At 48.0% G+C, this 18,746-nt stretch overlaps 1 protein-coding gene across 2 annotated transcripts in view; it reads right to left on the bottom strand.

The window, feature by feature from the left end:
* Window positions 1–3,620: 3,620 nt before the first annotated feature.
* Window positions 3,621–18,746, bottom strand: part of LOC137306389 (forkhead box protein A2-like) — a 59,823-nt gene continuing 44,697 nt past the window's right edge. For both annotated transcript variants that reach the window (XM_067975548.1, XM_067975547.1), the window contains exon 2: window positions 3,621–7,286. In XM_067975548.1, the coding sequence (XP_067831649.1) occupies window positions 6,090–7,286 (1,197 nt within the window). In that variant the 3' untranslated portion in view covers window positions 3,621–6,089. The remainder of the gene's footprint in view (window positions 7,287–18,746) is intronic.

The raw sequence follows: 18,746 nt of genomic DNA, 5'->3' as shown, positions 1-18,746 counted from the left end.
AACGGGGATTGAACCTGGCACCTTCTTTTCAGTAAGGCTCAGTCCTGCACAGGGTGATGCTGTTACCCAAACTGAGACTACACAGTAAACTACCACCAATTAAGGAAAAGCACAGTGACAGACAGGAAACCTAACCCATTAACACTAGGCTTTCGGTTCTTTGGGCTAAGTCTGTGTGTTTCTTCCACAGGATTCATGTTTTACCATCCCATTTGAAATAGCTGGGCCTTTTGATAGTCTTAAGGTTAGATAGAAATTCTTATTTTGAATAGTTGGCTGTGGAGGTTATCTTTATGCAGGTCAAAGATGAAGGTTCACCTTCAACTGGGCAAACAAAATGACACCATTTTTGTTTGCTGTGCTTGAGGTCACTGAACCATTCTGGCTAAGCAGCCTGAAATAGGCTGTCCGTTCTATAAAATCTTTATCATTATAGTTCGTCTCCCTAGCTCTCCCAAAGGCGCTGACTCTTGCCGGGGTACGGGTTCCACAGGGGGCAGCCTCTAGGCCGCTCTTCCTGCTTCAGCCCAGATACTGAGTGTCAGAAGGCTATTTGACTGTGGAGGACAAACATCTGAGTGCGGGCCTTGTCCTCACCCAATCTCCACGACGGACCATTGAGTCCAGTTTCGGGCTCCCATTACAGTGTAGATACAAAAAAGAAAGACTTGGATTTCTAGAGTGCCTTTCACAACCTCGGGATGTTCCAAAGCGCTTTGCAGCCAATGAAGTACATTTGAAGTCTTGTGCTCAGCACGGTCCCATGAACAGCAATGTGATAATGATCAGATAATCTGTTTTTTTTAGTGATGTTGGTTGAGGGATAAATATTGGCCCCAGGACACCGGGCAGAACTCCCCCTGCTCTTCTTCCAATAGTGGCCGTGGGATCTTTTACATCCACCTCAGGGGGGCAGACGGGGCCTCGGTTTAACGTCTCATCCGAAAGACGGCACCTCCGACAGTGCAGCACTCCCTCAGCACTGGGGCTGGGAGTGTTGACCTGGATTATGGGCTCAAATCTCTGGAGTGGGGCTCGAACCCACAACCTTCTGACTCAGAGGCGAAAGAGACTCACTGAGCCATGGAATGTGGAGCAAAACACCGATACAGATTTGATGGGCTGAATGGCCCGTTTCTGTGTTGGAACATTCATGGAATCATGCCATGCTGAGGCTAACTGTAGTACTGGCCTGGATGGGTTCAGCTGTCTCAGTATGGGCGAACATCATTTCCGCAGTGAGTTGTACATTACCCACTAGGCGATTAAAGGAATTCTATGCATTCTGTACTTAACGGGGATAATTTTAACCCAACCCTAATGGATCGGGTGCAACGCTGGTTTTTCACCCAGCCCAATTTTATTCAGTACAGAATGCATAGAATTCACCCTTCCATCTGATCCCATGAGTTTCCCGCCGGTGAATTAGGTTAAAAGTAACCTCAGTGTCTTTAAAGGTGATGATTCTTTGTGCTGATTAATAGAACACGTCCCATTTCAGGGAACCAGTGTGCGCATTAGGCACTCACAGGAGAAACAATTAGTTGGTGCAGTAAGATATGCAGTTGTGACGATTTGAGTCAAGTACAATGTGGTGGCAGTGTAGAGGGAGCTTTACTCTGTATCTAATCCGTGCTGTACCTGCCCTGGGAGTGTTTGGTGGGACAGTGTAGAGGGAGCTTTACTCTGTATCTAACCCGTGCTGTACCTGCCCTGGGAGTGTTTGATGGGACAATGTAGAGGGAGCTTTACTCTGTATCTAACCCGTGGTGTACCTGCCCTGGGAGTGTTTGATGGGACAGTGTAGAGGGAGCTTTACTCTGTATCTAACCCGTGCTGTACCTGCCCTGGGAGTGTTTGGTGGGACAGTATAGAGGGAGCTGAGCGTAAGAAGTGGGAAGCTCTCATTTGGTTCTACTCTTCCCTGTCCAGTCATAGCTGGAGCATCTCCAGCTATGGCTTCTCTTCCTGCCCCTGGACTGTTTCCTCTAGAGTCCCCTAAGCATCTATCCTTGGCTCCCACCTCTGCACATCTACATGCTGCCCCTTGGCGACATCACCTGAAGACATGGGGTCAGGTTCACACCTATAAGCTGACGACACCCAGCTGCACCTCTCCACTACCTCCCTCAAACCCTCCACTGCCTCTGTGCTGTCAAGCTACTTGTTCGTCATGCAATCTTGGATGAGCCAGAATTTCCTATCTTCGAAACCTCCTCCAGCACTAGAACCCCCGCCCCCCCACCTCCTGAACTCTCTGTTCCTCCACCCTGGCCTTTTGTGTATCTCCCACTCCCTTCATCCCACCATTGGTGGCCATGCCTTCAAATGCTTAGGCCTGACACTCTGGGAATCCCTCCCTAAGCCCTCTGGCTCTCCTCCTTCAAGATCCTCCTTAAGACCTACCTCTTTGACCAAGCTTTTGGTCACCCTTCATGACTCTCCTTCTTTAGCTTGGTGTCCTTTTTTTTTCACTACACTCCTGTGAATCCTCCCTATCTCTGTAACCTCCTCCAGCCCTACAACCCTCCGAGATCTCTGCATTCCTCCAATTATGGCCTCTTGCGCATCCTCGATTTTCATCACTCCATCATTGGCGGTCATGCCTCCCTAAACCTCTCCGCCTCTCTCTCCTCCTTTAAGACGCTCCTTAAAACCTACCTCTTTGACCAAGCTTTTGGTCACCTGTCCTAATATCTCCTTATGTGGCTCGGTGTCAAATTTTGGCTGATTTACGCTCCTGTGAAGCGCCTTGGGATGTTTTACTACATTGACGGTGCTATATAAATGCAGGTTGTTGTTCTTAGTCCCTTTGTAATCCCTCACCTTAATCATAACTGATGGCGATATAGAGGGCTGGGTATGTGAGGGTTCCATTCGGCTTCAAATTTGGTTCTAGACTGGTTCACATTGAATGAGATGGAGCCCACAGACCCGAGTTATACCGCTTGCTGCGTGTCGCTGCAATAGTCGGAGAAAACGGAGCTCGGCGCACTCACTCAACTCACAGAAGTCCAGGTACATAGGGTAGCACTCTCGCCTCTGAGTCAGAAGGTGGTGGGTTTGAGCCCCCACTCCAGAGACTTGAGCCCATAATCCAGGTCAACACTCCCAATGCCAGTACTGAGGGAGCGCTGCACTGTCTGAGGTGCCATCTTTCGGACGTTAAACCGAGGCCCCATCTGCCCCCTCAGGTGGATGTAAAAGATCCCACGGCCACTATTGGAAGAAGAGCAGGGGGAGTTCTCCCCGGTGTCCTGGGGCCAATATTTATCCCTCAACCAACATCACCAAAAAAACAGATGATCTGGTCATTATCACTGCTGTTTGTGGGATCTTGCTGTGCGCAAATTGGCTGCCACGTTTCCTATATTGCAACAGTGACTGCAGTTCAAAAAGTACTTAGTTGGCTGTAAAGCGCTTTGGGACGTCCTGAGGTTGTGAAAAGCACGATAGAAATGGGAATCTTTCTATAAGTTGAAACCGCTTTGCGGCGTAACTTTTGTCATTCCATTGCCAAGACTGCGGAAACAGCGATTTTTTTTTGTTTTTGTTTTCGCTGTTGATTCTCAGCACGTTCTAAATCCGCACACTGAACAAATTGCTTCCACAGAGAGAGATCGGCAGACATCAATTTAATTGCAAAGTAAGGCATCCAGAAACAAAAAACCGACAAGCCCGGCCTCTTCTGATCGGTACAGTCTGCATGAAGGAATGGTCCGTCGTGCTTATTTCTCCCCCCAGCTTCTCTCTCCCCTGCTACCACAAAGGCACTGACTCCCAATGGTAACTCACCCAGGTGCTCCTTGTTCATGTGTGAGCTCAGACAGTGAGTGGAATGTTCATCCATTGCAGTCCCATCCTCTCGTTGCCCAGTGTCCATGCACTTTCCAGTTGCTTTGGACCATAAGCAGGAGTTGGGATTGCTGGCCGACGCCCCCCTCCGGAGCCTAGACACTGAGGCTAATTGTGGGGTCCCTCTTGCCCCAACTGAGATAAGCTAACTCGGCACAGGCTTAGGGTTATACCTGGGACCTTCCTGGTCTTGAATGGGTGATACCAGAACTGAGAGGTTATACCTATCAGGAAAGATTGAACAGGCTGGGACTCTTTTCTCTAGAAAAGAGAAGGCTGAGAAGTGACCTGATAGAGGTCTTTAAAATAATGACAGGGTTTGAAAGGGTAGATGTAGACAAGATGTGGGGGAGACCAAAACTGGGGACCATAAATATAAGATAGTCACTAATAAATCCAATAGGGGAATTCAGGAGAAACGTCTTTACCCAGAGAGTGGTGAGAATGTGCAACTCACTCCCACATGGAGTAGTTGAGGTGAATAGTGTAGATGGATTTAAGGGGAAGCTGGATAAACACATGGAGGGAGAAAGGAATAGGAGGATATGCTGATAGGGTGAGATGAAGAGGGGAGGGAGGGGGCTCGTGTGGAGCATAAACTCCGGCATGGACCTGTTGGGCCGAATGGCCTGTTTCTGTGCTGTCCATTCTATGAATGGCCATTGAGCCATCAGACCAGCTCTGAACTATTGACTTACACTGATTGCTCGCTCCAAAATGGTGGCTCCAAAGGATCACACGATCTTCTCCAATAATCCTGGCACGAGCTCTCTAAGGGTGTGCATGGCAGGTAAACTCTTCAGAACACAGCTCATGACGCTAACATGGTGGACTTTGCGGCCTTCTGCCATTTTGGATTTGGGTGGGAAAGTGTTTTTTTTTTAAAAATTATTTGCAAGCTGGAAATTTGTGAAAGCACGGCCCTGCTTACGGGAGGTGGGGAACAAAGTGCATTCAGAGGGAAGGTCAGCAGTGAATCATTGGCTTGCCCTTAGCCCTAGGTAGTCTTGGAGCCAAGGCCGCTAGGTTGTGCCATTGATTATTTACATTCGGGAGCCCTCAGATAAGAATTAATACTGACCTTAGATTCACTGAGACAGAACCTGTATACCAGGGATTTAGGTGAAGGTACAACAAAACTCAGTCATGCAGCCCCTCTTCATTTAAACACATAATCGTACAGGCCATACTGGTTGTTAGAGAGCATGGTTGTGATGCACTCCACGGTTGAATAGCCTGCTGATACACACTAAGCTCGTACAAGAAGAATTTCCATTTCAGTAAGGGGCCATGGAATCTGTACGCCTGTGAGTAACATCGCCTTGGGAGGAGGGAAGTATTTGCTAAACAATGTAGCCATGGAAACTCTGAAGCCCAATGGATCAATACTGGGCATGGTCCACGCGAGCTCTATCTGTTTGGCATTGAGAAACCATATCAATTCCTTACGTATTTGTGTTTTTATCCATTTTCCTTTCCCCCCCTCTCCTCCTCCTCTCTCTCCCGAAGGCTCTGACTCTCGCTGGGTTAGGAGTCTCACGAGAGCCAGCCGCTCTCCATTACCTCTCCCTATTGGCCAATTCTTCGATTAGGATCCTCAACCCCTGTGGAGAGCATTCGAGCCAAACCTGATCCTGTCCTCATCTGAGGCGCACTCAGACAGAGGTAACTGGAAATAAGGATCGATATCAGCAAGTCCTTCAACACATGTGATCGACACGTGGGAGCGGGCTTGTGGATAGAGTAACGGAGGCAAAAACCTCGCAACCATCAGAGAAACAGTCGGACGCTACATTGGGGGGGGGGGGTTTCCGAATGGGTGGAGTAAGAGGGGCCAAATGTCCATGGTTATCTCGTGGTAGCAGTTAGGATTGGGAACACTGGCTCCCTAACCCAGGGTGCAGTGACGAATCGTAGCAACCCCCCCCCCCCCCACCCAAGTGTTGCCCTGCCTGAGATCAGCAAACTCAGCACTGGCCAGAGATAGAAGCCAGGACCTTACTGCTCTGTGTATCTCACTGAGTGACCCAAGGAGGAACCCCAATGTCCACAAGTGGTAGCGATGGCTTTATCAGAGGGCGAGCTCTTTACATTGAAAGCCCTTTCCTCTCACGCTCTCCTTTTGATTCATAAAACAAAGGATTAATATTAATTTGCATTGGTTCATTGACAAAACAAAAAGGCGATATCTACAAAACATATACACATTGGATAAAGTCAGTTTTACACAGGCTTCATATTGAGCTCAAAACGGGTCGGGAGCATAGCGACTGGTAATAGGACGAATCGTTGGAAATGGGTGCAAGGTCTAGCCCGGTTTTGGGGAACATGCAATTCATTGATAGATCGCTGGTCATTGAGGGTCCATAGCTGGAATACTGCATCGCCTGCTCGTAGGGCTTCAAGTCCACCCTGTTGTGCTGCTGCTCTGACGACATGAGGTTGGTGATGGAGAAAGGGTGGTTCAAGGCGAAGTGAGGGTCAGGCTTGAGGTAGGCCTCGGAGGCCAGTTGGGAGAGGAATGACGGGTGGGAGGCCACCAAGGAAATGGGCTTCGTGTCTGGAGGGCTCCCGTGCTCTGGCGCAGGGCTGCCGCTGGGAGACGCACTGCCCAGTTGCGAGTAGAGGGATCTTCTTTGGTTCCTGCTGTGCTCCGAGTTGGGTGATTCGATGGAGGAATCCGTGTCTACACTCGGAGCTGGAGACTTGTTGCTTTGCCCGGAGCTTTCCGAGGACAGCCCCGCACCGTCCTTTTGCCCGACCGCCGGCAAACCTTTCTTCTCGCACTTGAAACGCTTTTGCCGCCTCAGGTAACAGCCGTTCTCGAACATGTTCCCTGAGTCCGGGTGGAGGGCCCAGTAGGAGCCCTTGCCCGGCTTCTCTGGAGACCTGGGCATTTTTATGAAGCAGTCATTAAACGAGAGCGAGTGCCGGATGGAATTTTGCCAGCGCTGCTGGTTTTGCCGGTAGTACGGGAAGAATTCCATGATCCACTGGTAGATCTCGTTCAGCGTCAGCATCTTGTGCACCGACTGCTGAATGGCCATGGTTATGAGGGAGATGTACGAGTAAGGAGGTTTGGCATGCGTGTAGTTGCGTCTGAAGGCTTTGGTGTCTCCCGGGAACTCCAGGTTGCCCTGCCCGTACCCTGGGCTGATGAGTGGGTTGATATTGCAGTAAGGAGTGATTTGATTCATGGGGCTGGTTTGGGTTCCTATCTGCCCCATTGTTGGGCTCAGCGATGCTGCCATCCCAGCTACTTCTGATTCCATGCTTGTCACAGCCCCAGCGTTGGCTCCGATAGCTGACAACGGGTGATGGCTCATTGCCGGATTTAAGTAAGACGTATTCATTGTTCCAAGTGGTCTTGTATTGGGCATATAGGTGTTCATGCTATTCCCCGAATTCATGCTGTTCATAGACGGATAAATCTAATAGAGATAGAGAGATAAAACCAATATTAGTTATAATGTTAAATAAAATATATTATCAAAAAGAAGTCCAAGTTAATTAGACCGGCTCTGCTTGTCAGCACCTAAAAGGCTCGTGGCTAACAGCAACTTGCATTTATATACCACCTATAATGTAGGAAAATGCCCCAAGGAGCTTCACAGGGGCGTAATCAGGAAAAATTTGACACCGAGCCACATGAGGAGATATTAGGGCAGGTGACCAAAAGCTTGGTCAAAGAGTTAGGTTTTAAAAGAGCATCTTAAAGGAGGAGAGAGAGGTGGAGAGGTTTAGGGAGGGAATTCTAGAGCTTAGGGCCCAGGCAGCTGAAGGCACGGCCGCCAATGGTGAGGTGAAGGAAATCGGGGATACACAAGAGCCCAGAGTTGGAGGAACACAGAGATCTCGGAGCGTTGTAGTGCTGGAGGAGGTTGAGCAGTTGAACCACACAGACCAGGAAGGTCTCTGGATCATCTTCCCGGCCCATGCTGAGTCAGCTGGTCTCAGATGGCATTAACCCTTAATGCGCCTGAGTTAGGGAAGAGAAAATCAGCCTGGGTTCCCTGCTCTTGATCACTGCTCGGACACCCACTCCTGAAAAATGTGTGTGAATGTCAGGGGAGGAGGGTTTTGGACTTGGCTGTGATGCCCTCCCCCCCCCCCCCCCCACCATGGGTCGGATAGTCTGTCGTCACTCCTTGCCTGGGCTCACACGCCAAGACTGAAGGCTGAGACCGCTCAAACTATAACCCAGCAAGAGAGAAAGAAAGAACTTGCATTTATATAGCGCCTTTCACAACCTCAGGATGTCCCAAAGTGCTTTACAGCCAATGAAGTACTGTTGAAATGTAGTCACTGTTGTAATGTAGGAAACACAGCAGCCAGTTTGTGCATAGCAAGATCCCACAAACAACAATGAGATAATGACCAGATCATCTGTTTTAGTGATGTTGGTTGAGGGATAAATATTGGCCCCAGGACACCGGGGAGAACTCCCTCTGCTCTTCTCTGAAATAGTGGCCATGGGATTTTTTACATCCACCTGAGAGGGACAGACGGGGACTCGGTTTAATCTCTCATTCAAAAGACGGCACCTCCAACATTGCAGCACTCCCTCAGTACTGGCACTGGGAGTGTCGGCCTGGATTGTGGGGCTCAAGTCTCTGGAGTGGGGGCTCGAACCCACGACCTTCTGATTCATTTGCAAGAGAGAGAGGGAGAGAGAACCACTGAGCCACAGCTAACTCCTATAGAGAAAAATATAACCCAACGAGAGAGAAGTGTAACCGGGCAGAGCAAAACCAGCCAGCACGGTAGAGTAGTGGTTATGTTACTAGACTAATAATCCAGAGAACATGTGTTCGAGGGACATGGAGCAAAGGTGGGAAAATGGAGTTGAGGTACTGATCAGCCATGATTGAATGGCGGAACAGGCTCGAGGGGCTGAATGGCCTCCTCTTCCTAATGCACCTATGTTCTTATAACCTATGAGTTATATCAGTGATAGCACCTTTAGGAGAGGAGGAGGTAAAATTAAATCAATGGAATCATTCAATCACACTGTAATAGAACTAATAAAATCTCTATTCTGAATGTAAATGGCTACACAGCGACTCAATGTTCCCGTAATCTGTCCGCAAACTCAAATTCAGATCGTTGTCAGTTTCGGCGTTTTATAAACGTGTGGTCCCTCAGTTACTTTTCTCTTTCGACATGTCGCTGTAAGTCTTTTCAAACCTCATTAGCTCCTCCACAGCACTGCCGTAGTACAAACAAGGGAGTCCCTTCCCTTAGACACACTGGAGGCCACCCACCAAGAGTCTTCCACCCCTCCATTGTTATCTTTGAACTCTTCAACCCTCCTAATTAAACTTTAAAAGAGACTGAATTGTGAGTGACAGGTGGGTCATCAGATCCAGCAGAGATAAGTGTGTTGCAGAGTCTGAATTTTTGAAACAATAATCGTCCTCCCCCTGCCCCCCCCTCTTATTTCCTGCTTCTCCACTGCTCCCCTGCACCCCCCCTCCCACCCCACCCCGCTGAAGGTGATGACTTTTGTTACCACAAATGCCAGCTGCCTCTCAGTACCTCACCCGAATGGCCAATCCCAATGTTGTGAGCCCAGATGGTGAGTGTCGGTCAGCTATCCGACTGCGCAAGGCGTCACGGCCGAGACCCACCCAATGCTCACTCAACACCCACCCAACAACGTCAATTTGCATTTATATAGCGTCTTTAACATCGTAAAACATCCCAAGGCGCTTCACAGGAGTGTAAATCAGACAAAATTTGACACCGAGCCTCATAAAGAGAGATTAGGACAGGTGACCAAAAGCTTGGTCAAAGAGGTAAGTTTTAAGGAGGGTCTTAAAGGAGGAGAGAGAGAGGCAGAGAGGTTGAGGGAAGGATTTCCAGAGCTTAGGGCCTAGGCTGCTGAAGGCATGGCCACCAATGGTGGAGCGATGAAAATTGGGGATGCGCAAGAGGCCAGAATTGGAGGAATGCAGAGTCTTTCCAGCCAATTTCCTGGATTCTGGGAACCCTGATTGATTTCTTTATCCTTGGAGAAATGAAGCCAATCATGGTGCATTTACTGATATCCAGCAGAGATCAGCTAACTCAGCACAGATCAGAAAGGCACTGGTAAATCGGCGTCAGTAAGGGACTTCAGTCCTCCTAGGTACTGCACATGTGCATGATAGGGCCATCTCAATCTCCTTACTGTACGTTGATGGGACTAAACCCCTTCCTATATCCCATTCACTCCCATTGTACCAAATTCCAATGTACCAAACCCCTTCCCATTCACTCCCACTGTACAGAATCCCAATGGACCAAACCCCTTCCCATTCACTCCCACTGTACAGAATCCCAATGGACCAAACCCCTTCCCATTCACTCCCACTGTACAGAATCCCAATGGACCAAACCCTTCCCATTCACTTCCACTGTACAGAATCCCAATGGACCAAACCCCTTCCCATTCACTCCCACTGTACAGAATCCCAATGGACCAAACCCCTTCCCATTCACTCCCACTGTACAGAATCCCAATGGACCAAACCCTTTCCCATTCACCCCCACTGTACAGAATCCCAATGGACCAAACCCCTTCCCATTCACTCCCACTGTACAGAATCCCAATGGACCAAACCCTTCCCATTCACTTCCACTGTACAGAATCCCAATGGACCAAACCCCTTCCCATTCACTCCCACTGTACAGAATCCCAATGGACCAAACCCCTTCCCATTCACTCCCACTGTACAGAATCCCAATGGACCAAACCCTTTCCCATTCACCCCCACTGTACAGAATCCCAATGGACCAAACCCCTTCCCATTCACTCCCCACTGTACAGAATCCCAATGGACCAAACCCTTCCCATTCACTCCCACTGTACAGAATCCCAATGGATCAAACCCCTTCCCATTCACTCCCACTGTACACAATCCCAATGGATCAAACCTTGTCTCATTCACTCCCATTGTACAGAATCCCAATGGACCAAACCCCTTCCCATTCACTCCCACTGTGCAGAATCCCAATGGATCAAACCCCTTCCCATTCACTCCCACTGTACACAATCCCAATGGATCAAACCCCTTCCCATTCACTCCCACTGTACACAATCCCAATGGATCAAACCCCTTCCCATTCACTCCCACTGTACACAATCCCAATGGATCAAACCCCTTCCCATTCACTCCCACTGTACACAATCCCAATGGATCAAACCTAGTCTCATTCACTCCCAATGTACAGAATTCCAATGGACCAAACCCTTCCCATTCACTCCCACTGTACAGAATCCCAATGGATCAAACCCCTTCCCATTCACTCCCACTGTACACAATCCCAATGGATCAAACCTTGTCTCATTCACTCCCATTGTACAGAATCCCAATGGACCAAACCCCTTCCCATTCACTCCCACTGTGCAGAATCCCAATGGATCAAACCCCTTCCCATTCACTCCCACTGTACACAATCCCAATGGATCAAACCCCTTCCCATTCACTCCCACTGTACACAATCCCAATGGATCAAACCCCTTCCCATTCACTCCCATTGTACAGAATCCCAATGGACCAAACCCCTTCCCATTCACTCCCACTGTGCAGAATCCCAATGGATCAAACCCCTTCCCATTCACTCCCACTGTACACAATCCCAATGGATCAAACCCCTTCCCATTCACTCCCACTGTACACAATCCCAATGGATCAAACCTAGTCTCATTCACTCCCAATGTACAGAATTCCAATGGACCAAACCCCTTCTTTACTCCCACTGTATAGAATCCCAATGGACCAAACACTTCCCTATTTTCCATTCACTCTCTTTCATCATCGCAGAGTCAAAATCCTGGAACTCCTGATCTAACAGCACCTGTGGGAGAACCTTCACTATACGGACTGCAGCGGTTCAAGCAGAAGGTCCACCACCACCTTCTCAAGGGGCAACTAGTGGATGGGCAATAAATGCCGGCCTCGCCAGCGATGCCCACACCCGAGGATGAATTTTTTAAAACGTGCGCACACATTTTCCAGCATGGTTCACTGGATAGTGAGGAATCCAAGCTGATTCCTCCCCCCCCACCCCACCCCACTCTGTAGCACAGGGACACTGAGCTCAATTAGAGCTTTCCAACTGCTGTCCTGCCTAAGATCAGTCATCTCCGCACAGGCCGGGAATGGAGCCTGGGCCTTTCCTGCTCTGAGTATGGGGCTGAGTCCCACACCAAGTGGGGCAGCTCATCAGTTGAGACATTGGGACCACTTAAACTCCTTTGTTGAACTTAATAAGTTTCTGAAAGTGTTAGCAGACCATGAATGTGTTTTGCTGATCTCTCTGAGCACCCTGAACACAGAGCGACAGAAAAGGTGAGCTGAGATGAAGCACAGCCTTCCACACATAGAAGACTAAATCCGTACTCCCAATGTGGAGCAGCGCTCCTACAGTCCTATTATGTATGCGCCGCGATTCCCTGCTATTCACTCATAGTGAGCGTGCTGGGAGTAACATTAGGAACAGGAGGAGGCCATTCAGCCCCTCGAGCCTGTTCCGCCATTCAATTAGATCATGGCCAATCTGCACCTCAACTCCATTTACCCGCCGTTGCTCCATATCCCTCGAAACCCAACAAAAATGTATCCGTCTCAGTCCTAAAAGCTCCAATTGACCCCCAGCCTCCACATCCTGGGCTGAGTTACAGATTCCCACTCCCCTTTCTGTGAAGAAGTGCCCGCTGAACGGCCTGGCTCTAATTTTAAGGTTCTGTCCCCTTGTTCTGGACTCTCCCCACCAGAGGAAATAGTTTCACTCTATCGACCCGATCAAATCCTTTTAACAGTTTAAACACCTCGAAAGAAAGGGAGCAGGACCCTTACTTCCCAACTTACGGGGAGCTGGGAAACAACTGCTGCCATAGAGGCGGACTCTCCCGTTCCCCCACCGTCTGAGATCAAGTTCCACCCCCCCCCCCCCAACCCGGCACATCATTGCACGCTCGCGGTCCGGGCTCCCACCATAACACACGCCCTTCGCAAAGGAGGACCTCCGCCGGAGACTGGGGGTGCCCACTATCATGGGTTTGTTCACTTTGTTCATGATTTCCCACATCACCGAGGGGAGGGGGGGGGAACCTGAAGGCTGCAGGTGCTGGAGCCAAACCCCACGAGCTGGTGGGCAGGTGTCAGGAGTCGGAAGGGGGCTGGGGGGCTGCTCCTTTCACATGGCTGTGCAGGGGCTCCGAGCTAATTGAACCTTGGCTGGTGCTGCACCTTTACCAGAGAATGACTGAACTCCGCCATGGTGAAGCGGAAATATGTTTGGTGTGCAATAATGAACCAGTACATTCAACCCTCAAGCAGTGTAGCAACAAGCTCATAATCCAGGCCGACACTGCTGGTACCAGTATTGAGGGAGTGCTGCACTGTCGCAGGTGCCGTCTTTCAGATGAGACGTTAAACTGAGGCCCCGTCTGCCCTCTCAGGTGGGTGTAAAAGATCCCACGGCCACGATTGGAAGAAGAGCAGTTAATCAGTTTTAGTGATGTTGGTTGAGGGATAAAAATTGGCCCCAGGACACCGGGGTCCTGGGGCCAATACTTATCCCTCAACCAACATCACTAAAACTGATTATCTAGTCATTATCACATTGCTGTTTGTGGGATCTTGCTGTACGCAAATTGGCTGCCGCGTTTCCTACATTACAACAGTGACCACACTTCAACAAAAGTACTTTGTTGGCTGTAAAGCGTTTTGGGACGTCCTGAGGAAGGCGCGATATAAATACAAGTCTTTTTATCTTTTTGTTAGGGGTTCGAGGCTTTGAGACGTCCTGAGGATGAGAAAGGTGCTATATAAATGAATATTCTTTCTTTCTTTAGCAAGAGGTTACTGCTCAGTGATAGCTGGTTTCAATCACTTTGGAACCTGAATTTTAATCCTTTCGTAAAAGGTAGAATGCAAAGAGGTTAATTTTTCCAGTTCTTCCCCCCTTTTTTCTCCTAAAGATACTGCCTCACACTAGGGTACAGGTTCCAAAACATACTGGCTGCACTCAGTATCTCCCCCACATAAGCAGTCCTCATGTATGGGGATATTCGAACAGAGAGTCTTGTACTGAGAGTGAGGTATAGAAGGGAGAGTGTTACAACTGAGAGCCTTATACTAAGAGTGGAGTGTGTGTAACAGAGAGAGGGTTATAACTGAGAACCTTATACTGAGAGTGGAGTGTGTGAGAGAGTGTTATAACTGAGAGCCTTATACTGAGAGTGGGGAGAGAGAGAGAGTGTTATAACTGAGGGCCTTATACTGAGAGTGGAGTGTGTGTAACAGAGAGAGTGTTATAACTGAGAGTCTTATACTGAGAGTGGGGAGAGAGAAAGAGTGTTATAACTGAGAGCCTTATACTGAGAGTGGGGTGTGAGAGGGAGTGTTATAACTGAGAGTCTTATGCTGAGAGTGGGGTGTGAGGGAGTGTTATAACTGAGAGCCTTATTCTGAGAGTGGGGTGTGTGAGGGAGTGTTATAACTGAGAGTCTTATGCTGAGAGTGGGGTGTGTGAGAGAGTGTTATAACTGAGAGCCTTATACTGAGAGTGGGGTGTGAGAGGGAGTGTTATAACTGAGAGCCTTATTCTGAGAGTGGGGTGTGAGGGAGTGTTATAACTGAGAGCCTTATTCTGAGAGTGGGGTATGTAACACAGAGAGTGTTATAACCGAGTGTCTTATACTGAGAGTGCGGTATGAGAGAGAGTGTTATATCTGAGAGGCCTTATACTGAGAGTGGGGTGTGAGGGAGAGAGTGTTATAACTGAGAGTCTTATACTGAGAGTGGGGTGTGAGAGAGTGTGTTATAACTGAGAGTCTTATACAGAGGGTGGGGTGTGTGTAACAGAGAGAGTGTTATAACTGAGAGTCTTATACTGAGAGTGGGGTATGAGAGAGAGTGTTATATCTGAGAGGCCTTATACTGATAGTGGGGTGTGAGAGAGAGAGAGAGAGAGTGTTATAACTGAGAGTCTTATATTGAGAGTGGGGTGTGAGAGAGAGAGGGAGTGTTATAGGAACATAGGAACAGGAGTAGGCCATTCAGCCCCTCATGCCTGCTCCGCCATTTGATAAGACCATGGCTGATCTGTGATCTAACTCCATATACGTGCCTTTGGCCCATATCCCTTAATACCTTTGGTTGCCAAAAAGCTATCTATCTCAGATTTAAATTTAGCAATTGAGCTAGTATCAATTGCCGTTTGCGGAAGAGAGTTCCAAACTTCTACAACCCTTTGTGTGTAGAAATGTTTTCTAATCTCGCTCCTGAAAGGTCTGCCTCTAATTTTTAGACTGTGCCCCCTACTCCGAAAACCCCAACCAGCGTAAATAGTTTCTCTCTATCCACCCTATCCGTTCCCCTTAATATCTTATAAACTTCGATCAGATCACCCCTTAACCTTCGAAACTCCAGAGAATACAACCCCAATTTGTGTAATCTCTCCTCGTAACTTAACCCTTGAAGTCCGGGTATCATTCTAGTAAACCTACGCTGCACTCCCTCCAAGGCCAATATGTCCTTCCGAAGGTGCGGTGCCCAGAACTGCTCACAGTACTCCAGGTGCGGTCTAACCAGGGTTTTGTATAGCTGCAGCATAACTTCTGCCCCCTTGTACTCCAATCCTCTAGATATGAAGGCCAACATTCCATTAGCCTTCTTGATTATTTTCTGCACCTGTTCATGACACTTCAATGATCTATGTACCTGAACCCCTAAGTCCCTTTGGACATCCACTGTTTTTAACTTTTTACCATTTAGAAAGTAACCTGTTCTATCCTTTTTTGATCCAAAGTGGATGACCTCACATTTGTCCACATTGAATTCCATTTGCCACAGTTTTGCCCATTCACCTAATCTATCAATATCGCTTTGTAATTTTATGTTTTCATCTACACTGCCTACAATGCCACCAATCTTTGTGTCATCGGCAAACTTAGATATGAGACTTTCTATGCCTTCACCTAAGTCGTTAATAAATATTGTGAATAATTGAGGCCCCAAGACAGATCTCTGCGGGACTCCACTAGTCACATCCTGCCAATGTGAGTACCTTCCCATTATCCCTACTCTCTGTCGCCTTTCGCTCAGCCAACTTCCTAACCAAGTCCGTACTTTTCCCTCGATTCCCTGGGCTTCTATCTTAGCTAACAGTCTCTTATGTGGGACCTTATCAAATGCCTTCTGGAAGTCCATATAAATAACATCCATTGACATTCCCCTGTCCACTACTTTAGTCACCTCTTCAAAAAATTCAATCAGGTTTGTCAGGCACAACCTACCTTTCACAAATCCATGCTGGCTCTCTCTGATTAACTGAAAATTCTCAAGGTGTTCAGTCACCCTATCCTTAATTATAGACTCCAGCATTTTCCCCACAACAGATGTTAGGCTAACTGATCTATAATTCCCCGGTTTCCCTCTCTCTCCTTTCTTAAAAAGCGGAGTGACATGTGCAATTTTCCAATCTAGAGGGACAGTTCCTGAATCTAGAGAACTTTGAAAGATTACAGTTAGGGCATCCGCAATGTGCTCACCTACTTCCTGTAAAACCCTGGGATGGAAACCATCTGGTCCTGGGGATTTGTCACTCTTTAGTGCTATTATTTTCTTCATTACTGTTGCTTTACTTATGTTAATTTTATCGAGTCCCTGTCCCCGATTCAATATAAATTTTCTTGGAATTTCCGGCATGCTATCCTCTTTTTCGACTGTAAATAACTGAGAGTCTTATACTGAGAGTGCGGTGTGCGGGAGAGAGTGTTATAATTGAGAGCCTTATACTGAGAGTGGGGTATGAGAGAGAGTGTTACAACTGAGAGTCTTATACTGAGAGTGGGGTGTGTGAGAGAGAGTGTTATAATTGAGAGACTTATACTGAGAGTGGGGTGTGAGAGAGGGAGTGTTATAACTGAGAGTCTTCCACTGAGAGTGGGGTGTGTGTGTGTGAGAGAGTGTTATAACTGAGAGTCCTATACTGAGAGTGGGGTGTGTGTGTGAGGGAGTGTTATAACTGAGAGTCTTATACTGAGAGTGGGGTGTGAGAGGGAGTATTATAACTGAGAGCCTTATACTGAGAGTGGGGTATGAGAGAGAGAGTGTTATAACTGAGAGCCTTATAGTGAGAGTGGGGAGAGAGAGAGGTTTTTCCTGAGAGTCTTATACTGAGAGTAGGGTGTGAGAGAGAGAGTGTTATAACTGAGAGCCTTATACTGAGAGTGGGGTGTGAGAGAGAGAGTGTTATAACTGAGAGCCTTATACTGAGAGTGGGGAGTGAGAGGGAGTGTTATAACTGAGGGCCTTATACTGAGAGTGGGGTGTGTGTGTGAGAGAGTGTTATAACTGAGAGCCTTATACTGAGAGTGGGGTGTGAGAGAGAGAGAGTGTTATAACTGAGAGCCTTATACGGAGAGTGGGGTGTGAGAGAGTGTTTACCTGAGAGTCTTATACTGAGAGTAGGGTGTGAGAGAGAGAGTGTTATAACTGAGAGTCTTATACTGAGAGTGGGGTGTGAGAGAGAGAGTGTTATAACTGAGAGTCCTATACTGAGAGTGGGGTGTGAGAGAGAGAGTGTTATAACTGAGAGTCCTATACTGAGAGTGGGGTGTGAGAGAGAGAGTGTTATAACTGAGAGTCTTATACTGAGAGTGGGGTGTGAGAGAGAGAGTGTTATAACTGAGGGCCTTATACTGAGAGTGGGGTGTGAGAGAGAGAGTGTTATAACTGAGAGCCTTATACTGAGAGTGGGGTGTGTGTGTGAGAGAGTGTTATAACTGAGAGTCCTATTCTGAGAGTGGGGTGTGAGAGAGAGAGTGTTATAACTGAGAGTCTTATACTGAGAGTGGGGTGTGAGAGAGAGAGTGTTATAACTGAGAGCCTTATACTGAGAGTGGGGTGTGAGAGAGGGAGTGTTATAACTGAGAGTCTTATACTGAGAGTGGGGTGTGAGAGAGTCTGTTATATCTGAGAGGCCTTATACTGAGAGTGGGGTGTGAACATAAGAACATAAGAAATAGAAGCAGGAGTAGGCCAATCGGCCCCTCGAGCCTGCTCCGCCATTCAATCAGATCATGGCTGATCTGATCCTAACCTCAAATCTAAATTCATGTCCAATTTCCAGCCCGCTCCCCGTAACCCCTAATTCCCTTTACTTCTAGGAAACTGTCTATTTCTGTTTTTAATTTATTTAATGATGTAGCTTCCACAGCTTCCTGGGGCAGCAAATTCCACAGACCTACTACCCTCTGAGTGAAGAAGTTTCTCCTCATCTCAGTTTTGAAAGCGCAGCCCCTTATTCTAAGATTATGCCCCCTAGTTCTAGTTTCACCCATCTTTGGGAACATCCTTACCGCATCCACCCGATTAAGCCCCTTCACAATCTTCTATGTTTCAATAAAAGAGGGAGTGTTTTCACTGAGAGCTTTATACTGAGAGTGGGGTGTGAGGGAGTGCTTATATCTGAGAGGCCTTAAACTGAGAGTGAGGTGTGAGGGAGAGAGAGTGTTATAACTGAGAGCCTTATTCTGAGAGTGGGGTATGAGGGAGAGTGTTATAACTGAGAGCCTTATTCTGAGAGTGAGATGTGTGAGAGAGAGAGTGTTATAACTGAGGGCCTTATTCTGAGAGTGGGGTATGAGGGAAAGAGTGTTATAACTGAGGGCCTTATACTGAGAGTGGGGTGTGAGAGAGGGAGTGTTATAACTGAGGGCCTTATACTGAGAGTGGGGTGTGTGTGAGAGAGAGTGTTATAACTGAGAGCCTTATACTGAGAGTGGGGTGTGTGTGAGAGAGAGTGTTATAACTGAGGGCCTTATACTGAGAGTGGGGTGTGTGTGAGAGAGAGTGTTATAACTGAGGGCCTTATACTGAGAGTGGGGTGTGAGA

Source organism: Heptranchias perlo, chromosome 43, assembly GCF_035084215.1.
Source record: "Heptranchias perlo isolate sHepPer1 chromosome 43, sHepPer1.hap1, whole genome shotgun sequence".
NCBI classification, from domain to species: Eukaryota; Metazoa; Chordata; class Chondrichthyes; order Hexanchiformes; family Hexanchidae; genus Heptranchias; species Heptranchias perlo.
The sequence above is the reverse complement of the archived record's forward strand: the minus strand, read 5'-3'. Positions and strand labels throughout refer to the sequence as shown.